Source organism: Microplitis mediator, chromosome 5 (assembly GCF_029852145.1).
Source record: "Microplitis mediator isolate UGA2020A chromosome 5, iyMicMedi2.1, whole genome shotgun sequence".
Taxonomy (NCBI): Eukaryota; Metazoa; Arthropoda; class Insecta; order Hymenoptera; family Braconidae; genus Microplitis; species Microplitis mediator.
Window position 1 is genome coordinate 8,282,072 of NC_079973.1, and position 9,660 is coordinate 8,291,731.

Genomic DNA, 9,660 nt, shown 5'->3' on the forward strand with positions numbered 1-9,660 from the left:
CTATTTTATTTAAATATTTATTTATAAATTGTTAAGTGAAATTATAAAATAGGTATAAATTTATGCTTTTCTATATTATTTTATTTATTTAAATTAAGTTTAAGTATAAAATTGATGAAATAAATTCATCATTTATAAACTATAGCAACGTATAATTGTATTTTTTTTAAGCATTCATAGAGATAATATAACTTGTTATATATACAATCGGGCTTGTAGATACGTATTTCATTCAAACATTTCTTCTTTCCATAAGCTGTAAATATAAATAAAAATTAATAAATAATTCAATTAATAGTATATTGTGTGACAAGGGATGAAACAAGACGATTTCAGACTAGGGTGAAGTTGGCTGACATCACTCGCAGTCTGAAATCGTGTTTTATCCTGTCACACACTATATTTTTCATGATTACCTGCATCGGAACTTAAAGTTTCAGTGTCAGCAGCCAGTCAGAAACAAGTTAATTTACAACTAATGGTGTAATCGACTATTAGCGTAAGCGTAAATTGTTGTTTGCAATTTATGATCAAGTAAAACAATGAATACTATTTATTAGACTGGGCCAAAAAAATCGAATATTTTTTTTTAACGATACTGTGAAAATATTTGGGATAATAAAAAAAAATTATTGGGGAAATTTGAGCACTTAATGTTGATACTAAGAGGTGTATCATCGCAATTTTTGATTTTTTTTTTGAATGAGCGGGTTTTTGTCTCATAACTCTCAAAAAATCGAAATAAACAAAGTAGACTTGAATACATGTCTTGTAGGAAATTTAATGCTCTACAAAAAAGGTCTGATTAAAATTTTTTGTCAGATCAACCGGTTCCTTATAATCATGCCTTGAACATTGGTATGATTTTACAATTTGATTGTTCAACTGAAATTTTGTAATTAATGTAAAAATCAGTTTCCGAAAAAAAGCCAATGAAGATTCTCAAAGGAAATTAAATGCTGTACAAAAAAAGTCTCTTAACGATTTTTGTTAAATTCACTCCTTTAAAAGTTATTCAAGATTGAAGTTAAGTAAAAACGACATCAATACCTTGGATAACTTTTAAAGGAGTGAGAATTTACGAAAAATTGTTGAGAGACTGACTTTTATAAAACTTAATCACAAAGAACTGTCACTTACGTCAATAAAATTAGTGATCTGAAATTACTAATAATCAAATGACAAGTATCAGAGCTAAAATCAAGAGAGACACTGGCTTTCAGCGAGCAGAAACATTAATTCCTTCCAAAGGACGCAACAAATTTGTTTTGCCCGCTAAGTAAAGATATTCGCAATTTACGCACTCGCAAGATAAAATATTTTCACAAAAATATATTATTGCATTATTCGGAAAATTGTTTCATTTTTAATTATTTTTCAGTTTACACGGGAAAAAAATCCTATTTTGTCGGGAATATTTTCTTGGGCTGAAAAAGAAGTGGACTTTCCCTAATATTTGACCGCGGCATTGCAGGGTGGCCACAAAGAAATGATTTCAAAATTCCCTGATATTTCCCGTTTTTCCAGTAAAGTTTTTCATATTTTTCCCTGGTTTAGAAATTTTGTTCGTATCATTTAGATATTCAAAGTTTTTATTATATTTTCATTTTTAATAAATAAAGTTGATAATTAAATCATGCGAGAAACCAAAAAAAAGGGCAATAAAATAAATTAATATTGCCTACTTTTGATTACTCGATGTTAAAAATGTATAAGTTAAAATATTTAATAAGAAATTTTATAATTTAAATAAATTCAAAATAAACTGGTTACAAAAATTGAGGGATATTAAAAATATTTCAAATTTTTTAGTAATTTTAAACAGTTTGTAACTCGAAGGAAAATGGTTGTACAATAAAAACAAAAAGTCAAACTGTAGCTTCAAGTGTCTAGTTTTCTGATCTGGGTTTTTAAATTTTTTTATTATGCACGGTTCTGGAGCAATCAAAAATCAATCATAATCATCGAAAAAAATTTATTGAAGCTCGAAGACCGTTTTTAAGACGAGCAAAAATTTGGTAAATTTCTTTTTCGATAGTTTTCTTAGAATTACTCCGGAACCGCACATAATAAAAAAATATAAAGATCCGATTAGAAAACTAGACACTTGAAGCAACAATTTGCCTTTTTTGTTTTTGTCGTATGACCATTTTCCTTCGAGTTACAATCTGTTGAAAATCACTTTAAAATTTGAAATTTTTTTAATATTCCTTAATTTTTATAACTAGTGTATAATTGAAAATTTTTAAAATTTTGAACTGTTACAATTTAATGCCCGGATACTTTTCGAAATTCACTGAAATTTCCCTGATAATTCCCGGTATTCCCGGTTCGTGGCCACCCTGCATTGGGCTGAAATTATCTTGTTTCGAGTGGCTGTAAAGATACTGAAACTTGAAGTTTTCATGCTGGCATCATGAAAATATTTTCTTATATAATAATAATAATAATAAAATAAAATTTTAAATTTACCTCAATAAATTGACGCCACTCATTTTCATCTAAAGACTGTTTTATTTTTAATATAATATTTGATGGAATGTTCGGTACGGAATTACTATTATTTGTTATCGGTATATATGGAAGATTTATTAAGTCAGCAACTGATGGCCTGTCTTTTGGATTATAAGTTAAACATTTCTTTACAACATCTATCAGAATTGAAGGTATTGGCTCGGAATTAGGTGGCAATTTGAACGATATTTTAGTTGAAGGATTTGTTATCGCACCAATTTTAGCCCAATTTTGACGTATGTGTTGAAAAGGCGTATAGCCGTATACTAAAGAGTACAAAATGCACCCGAGAGACCAAACATCAGATTTATAACTGATTTTATATTTGCTGTTTTGATTTGATGTATCATCGACATCCATCAACGCTTCAGGGCTTATGTAGTTTAGCGTGCCGACAGTCACATTTTTTACAACTGATGTCATATCACCGTGAACTGTTGAAGCAATGCCAAAATCAATCAGCTTTAATCTACCGCGTACTAGTAAAAAATTAGCTGGCTTTAAATCTGAATGTATGACACCATGATCGTGAATATACTTGACAGCAGTCAACATTTCCGTCCAATAATACAATATCATTGTGACTGGTAGTTTTTTTTCGGCACAAATTGTTTTTATAAATTTACTCAAGTCTGTATCCCCCATCTCCAAGACAACGTAAATTGTTTGACCAATTATTTCATAGTCATACATTTGTACAATACACGGAGCTTGAAGTTTACAGAGCATGTTTATTTCTTGTATTGAACTCTGCATGTTTTCTTTATCCATCCGAGAGAGATCTACAACTTTGATGGCTCTTAGTTCAAAGGACTTTAGATCTTGTACACGATAGACATTTCCGCTCATTCCTTGACCTAAGAAACCTAAAATCATATATTCTCTATTTTTAACGGTTATTGTTTTTCCGTGCTGAGATTTTTTTGTACTCGAAGGGACTGATACTTGAATTTTGACATTTTCTACAGAGTCGGGATTTTTATTTAAATTTTCTCGCATTGGAACAGACTCATGCCCAGTTGCATATTTATTTCCTTGACTATCGGAAATTTGGTTTGCTAATGTACTTTTCGATTCATTCCGATGTATGTCAGCTTCGTACTCAGTACATGGTGCAGGATTTATTTTATATTTATCAGCTACATATTCTCCAGTTGTATTTCTTCGTTCAATGATGGGCTTTTCAGAACTATGCTCTGCCAATGTTCTTCTTGTTTCAATGAGATGTTTTTCAGAACCGTACTCTGATAATTGAGGCTTTGGTTCAGCCCGACTCGCTGGCATTTCCCTTACAGATGGCTGTCTGTTCTCTTTCAGATCTTTGATGGATGGAACGTGGGAAGACTTTTCAGAAATAGCTTTTAGATGATCACGATTTTGATTATCGATCAAGTCATGATTATTTCCATGTGTTTGTAAATTTTTTACAGGTGCTCGATAATCTGATGTTTCTGTTAACGGTCTTCTTACTCCTTTTACTGAGGAATCAGTATTTCTGTACCTATTCAAAATAAGAAAAATTAAAAACTATTTACTAAATAATAATAATGAAAAATTACTTTTATACTATTGGTAAATTGATAAATTTGAATTACTAGTTATAAATAAAGGGAACCGATCCTTGTTTAGGCTGGTCTTTTATTTTATGATTTACAATACGTCATTTCGTATTGTAAACAATAGCTCCAAAGATTAAAAAATAATAATCTATATTATTAAGAGAATAAGGAAAATTTTGTTCCCGCCATATCTATATGATAGAAAATAAATTATTAAATTTAAGTGAAAACAAAAATAATTATAAGTATTTAAAAACTACGAGAAACCTGCAGTCTCTACGTGACTGCTCGAGTATTACTAAAAAATGTATTGAATACGATTTGAATTTAAGTGTTAAATAATCTCACCATTGACTCGCAAACTGATTGGTTTCAATGATTGTATAATTATGAGATTCTTCAAAAAAAATCTGCACATGGTCAAACTTTTTTTATTAGTCGTCTAATATATATTTTTTCACTGATACCAAATTAAATCTGTTAAATTTTTATTATCATAGAAAACATGGCATAGACTAAATATTTTTTATTTTCTCTTAATTATATATATAATAGTTATATATATTCAGTTATATTTAGTGACAGAATAATTAAAATACTAATTTATTTCGAGGAAATAAATACGATTGTCTTTTTTCCCGCGTAATTTAAGCGTAATTCGAATTATATCGATAAATTGATTTATCCCGAAATTCTGCAATAAAAAAGATGAATTAAAATATGAAAAAGCACAAATTTAAATCAAGACCTTCCTAATGATACCAAATTTAATAACATTAACATATTTTATTATCTATATTATTAAGAGAATAAGGAAAATTTTGTTCCCTCCATATCTATATGATAGAATTAGTTGATGTTATTGAAATTGATATCATTAGATAGATCTTGACTTGAATTTGTGCCTTTTCATAGTTTAAACTCTTTTTAATTGCCAAGTATTGAGATAAATAGATTTATCTATATCTTTCGAATTACATTTAAATTACGCGGGAAAAAAGACGATAGTATTTATTTTCTTTAAATAAATTAATACTTTAATTATTCTGTCACTAAATATGACTGAATGTCACTGAATATATTATTTATATTGCGTTACTTATTCCAAAATGACAGATTTTTACACTCCCTTTTGGTTTTAGGAAGCTTCTCAAAGCCAAAAAAGTGTGCAGAGAAAAAAAAGGATTCGTTGACACAAAAAAAATCTTTACTCGCCTAAGAAAATTTTTACTTACCCCAATAAATTTTTTGCATTGTGAATTGAAAACAAAAATTTATTTAGAACTAGAAAAAATTAGTTGGTGCAAGGAATTATTTCTTGACCAAAAAAACCTTTTCTCGCTTCAAGACAATTTTTGTATTTAATTGATAATGCATAAAATTTTTTGGTGCAAATTAAAATTTTTTGCGACAAGAAATCTTTTTTTTCTGCATATTTTACAAATTTAGTAGTGATATTTTGGCAGTCACGTAGTCACGCAGTGACTGCAGGTTATTCGTTGAAAAATAATTATTTTTTTCAATAGGTAATTTCAAATATTGTAATTATTCATTTTAAAAAATAATCCATAATGGAAATTTTGGGATTATAAATTTAAAAACTCGTACCAATGGATTGTTCATGTAACAATTTCCATAACAAGTTGTAGGTCCAGACACTGATTACAAGAATCGTTTGATAGATACTACATAGACTTGGCCAAAATTACGTACACAACATAATCTTGTACTATTTTTCTGAGAGCATCTTGGGGAAGACCCCTAGGTGTCTATGTATTTTTATACCTATCAATCTGTCACAAGAAATTAATACAAAATTCTAAGACAAGATTGTTGTAGGACTTTTACATGATATTGTACAGAAGAACATTGAAGATGTCTTGCTCAAGATGTGTTAGTAAAGTTACTTACGAATGTCTTGCGGCAGATCTGCTCCAGAAGTGTCATATCACACTATCTTTGTACCCAATTTCTATCTCTATTACTTTGTCAAGATCCTGTATTGTATGCCAATGGAAGGGATAAAGTGACAGAGGCAGATACTGCAATATGACAATTCTGTGGCAGATCTGGCGCAAGATATGCGTTAGTATATGCAAGTAATTTCTGGTGCAAGATAAGCTCAAGTCACTGTACCATTGTATCGAGCAAGATATCTTAAATATTCTTGCACAATTCTTTATGTACAACATAACGCAAAGTTTTTTCTTAAGTCTTATACAAGACTTGCAATTTGAAACTTCGTACCAGTGACTGCAGCAGGATCTATAGTTATACAAAAACGTAGACAACTAGTGTACTAGTGACCAGACTTGGGGAAGATTTCTGTAAGATTGTTATGGGTTTAAATTGTAAAATAAAAGACCAGTCTGAGCAAGGATCATTTAGACTCATAATTATTAATTTAAATAATGATAATCAGGATAGGGAATTTTGTGCTTAGCAATAAGAATAAAAGAAAAAAATTCGCGCAAATTTCTCAAAGATATTTCTGAAAGATATATTCAAATGTCAAGTGTCATTGAAGCCGCCGAAATTAAGGTTGCGAAAAAAATATATCAGTAAGACCATCAGCAAGACAATTGTCTTGCTGGTGGTCTTGCTTGTTGTCTTACTGGCGGTCTTGCGGCTTGTCTTGCTGGTGGTCTTGTTAATTGTCTTGCTGATTGTCTTATTGGCATATTTTTTTCACAACCTCAATTTCAACTGTTGAATATTGTACGTCAGTTAACAAAAATCTCTCTCTTATACTTTTAGTTTTTAATTTTATATTTTTATATTTTATTTATATGTCTTTGGAGAAAATGCAGGGACATCTGGTTTGCATTTTCTCTGTCCTTGAAGTAGGATTAGATTTTATTAATTCTTTGAAAACGAAAGGAATATTTGTCTCAGGGTAATAAAACTGGGTATATTCTTGAGACAAAATGCAAGCTATAACTTGTATATAAACCAAATGTAACTGTATGATGTAAGGACCTAGGATAAGAAATATATATAAATAAATATTTAGTCTTAACTAGCTCTCTAAGCTGTAAGCACATATCTTCCGATTGCTCTTTTCAGTTATAAATAAAATCACAGTTAAAATTAATAAAGACATAATTTATTTAAATAGAACTAAATACGATCCTGTAATCTTCCTCATATCCAACATCAACATTCTTTTATGGCATTCGATATTTGAATATATCTTTTAATTTAACTCACGTGAATTTGCTCGTGATCGTAATTTTGATATAGAGAAATTTGAGCGAATTATTTTCTTTTATTCTTATTGATAAGCACCAACTTCTGTACCTTGATGATAATAATATAAAAATATAAATTACCATTGCGAATCTCGTTGTGAAGCAACCGATTGTCCTGGAGTATGACCCGAATTAAGAAGTCTACTTTGTGATGGTGTATTTATCATATTATTTTGTGACCAATGTGAAAAAATAGTTGCTGGCGTTTGCATGTGAGATGAATTACCATAATCTCCAGATGTTTTATTTTGCGGTGTTTGAAATATATTTCTATGCGATACAGACGGTATCGGTCTTTGACTACCCACTGGAGGATTATGTTTCAAAGGAGTTTTCGATGCTAAATGATTTGTAGAAACATTTTGCGGCTGATTAGCAGTCGAGTGACGTTCTAGAGTAGAATTATGTTCTGTTTTATAACCTGCTGTACCATAAGTATGTCTTTCGTGGGTAGAATGAACATTACTGGCCGGTTCAGATTTAAAACTAGGCTGTTTAATCATGTAAGTTGAACCCGATAGAATAGAATCAGATTTGGGAATTGTCGCTGGTCCGGATATTTGAGCTGGTGATATTGTAGACAATATACTCGACTGTTTATTAATTGGATTGTCTAATTGAATATGTGATGATGAAGCTAGAGAACCAATTTCCATTTTAACTACATCTGTTGCTAAGTTACTAATGGACGATTGTTTAGATAATTTTAAATCATCATTTTCATTGGAGTATTTGTAATCATTTTGGACTCTATCATGTTGGACTCTATCATGTTGGACTCTATCATGTTGGACTCTATCATGCTGGACTCTATCATGATTTTGTCGACTAATACTAGAGCTTTGAGATGTTAAAATAAAATCAGGAACACTTGCCATTGAATTTATCAGTGAACTATGAGCAACTTGTAATTTTTCAACTTTATTCACAGATTCATGTATATTTTTATAAGATTCTGATAATCTTTCAGACTTCAAGCAATAATTTGATTCTGGATCTTTAACCATCTCAGTTTCACTCGATGGTAAAGTATGACAATCATCAAATTCTTCTTCAACATCTTCATCAAAATGTTTACTTTTGTCTTCACTGTCATCATCATTATCATCTTCATCATCGTCATCATAATTTCCACACATTTTAATCAACTCTTTTATTTTAACTGGCTCGGATTTACATCTAGATATACTTTGATGACTTGCAGTACCTCCATGTGAGTTATTTTGTGAACTCAATGGGTCATTTTTAAACTCTTGACTCATATTTACGTCACCTTGATGAATTTACAAATAGTATATATTATTTTTAAAAATATTAACTGTTATTTTATAATAAAATTGATCACTATATTAATCGTAATACTGTTTATAAATTTATATAAAGTGATAAGTGGTCGCGTATAAAAATAAAATAAAACACTTTCTCTTGTCTTTGTTCAGCAGATGCATCTTTCATGTACCACCTGTCCTGACATATATATTTTTCACCAGATTTTATATATATTCAATTCATAATTAACATAAATAATTACAAATACAAATGAACACTGTTTCTATTATAATTTAAAATTTAAAAATATTTCTAATATCTCCATAAAAACATTGTTGTTATTATGACCAATTATGACAACACTGAACCTACGGCTGTTTTGTGTTCATTTATCTACCGGTTCTTTTTCGTCTTTTGTACAGAAATTTAAATTCTTAAAATCAACTTTGATTGGTTTGTTTCTGAAATAGACGGCGCGGTTGTCGACATTTAAGGACAATTTTCAATGACCCTGTTAGTCAACATCCGCCATTTTGAAAACAAAAAATCTTATAACTTTAGAAAAAAAAAATATTTTTCAAATTTTAAAAAAATGATCGTGTAGATTTTTTAATTTTCTAGACGAGTTTTTTTTAAAAAGATAAAAAAATATGACACTGAAGTTAGCAGACAATTACCAATTTTTGAATTTTTTTCTACAATTTGATTGAGAAAGAAAAATAAAAATATGCACATGTAGAAAATTTAAAAAACTATAGGTGCAATTTTTCAAATACTTTTTTTTTTATAATCTGTCATTTTTAAAAAAATTCAAAAATTATCAGATGGCGGCGAACTTCAGTGTCATCAGAAAATACATACTCGAGTTTTAATTCGAAATTAAATTTTAAGATTACTAAGTTTTTATTTAAAAATTTTTACAAACCTGCGCTCATTATTTTTTTATTTTTACACACAATTTTTCGAAATCTAGACGAGTATTTTTTTTATTTTTTACTTTTCCAAGTTTTAATCCGGAAAGCAAACCGTTACTCGCCATTTTTGAATAAAATATCTTGTAATTTAAA

The 9,660-nt window shown here is 29.4% G+C and overlaps 1 protein-coding gene across 1 annotated transcript; it reads right to left on the reverse strand.

The window, feature by feature from the left end:
* Nucleotides 1-16: 16 nt before the first annotated feature.
* On the reverse strand, nt 17-8,994 carry LOC130669079 (uncharacterized). The gene is made up of 3 exons (XM_057471759.1): nt 7,406-8,994; nt 2,473-4,015; nt 17-256 (listed from the first exon to the last, which is right to left on the reverse strand). Exons 1-3 carry the CDS (start codon nt 8,584-8,586, stop codon nt 233-235), a joined length of 2,748 nt encoding a protein of 915 aa, XP_057327742.1. The 5' UTR covers nt 8,587-8,994; the 3' UTR covers nt 17-232.
* Nucleotides 8,995-9,660: the final 666 nt, after the last annotated feature.

Coding starts and splice junctions, on each gene's coding strand:
- LOC130669079 (XM_057471759.1), bottom strand. CDS start 8,586: ATGAGTCAAGAGTTTAAAAATGACCCATTGAGTTCACAAAATAACTCA. Junction 4,016..7,405: donor TCACAACGAGATTCGCAATG/GTAATTTATATT, acceptor TATTTTGAATAG/GTACAGAAATACTGATTCCT. Junction 257..2,472: donor AGTGGCGTCAATTTATTGAG/GTAAATTTAAAA, acceptor TTATATTTACAG/CTTATGGAAAGAAGAAATGT.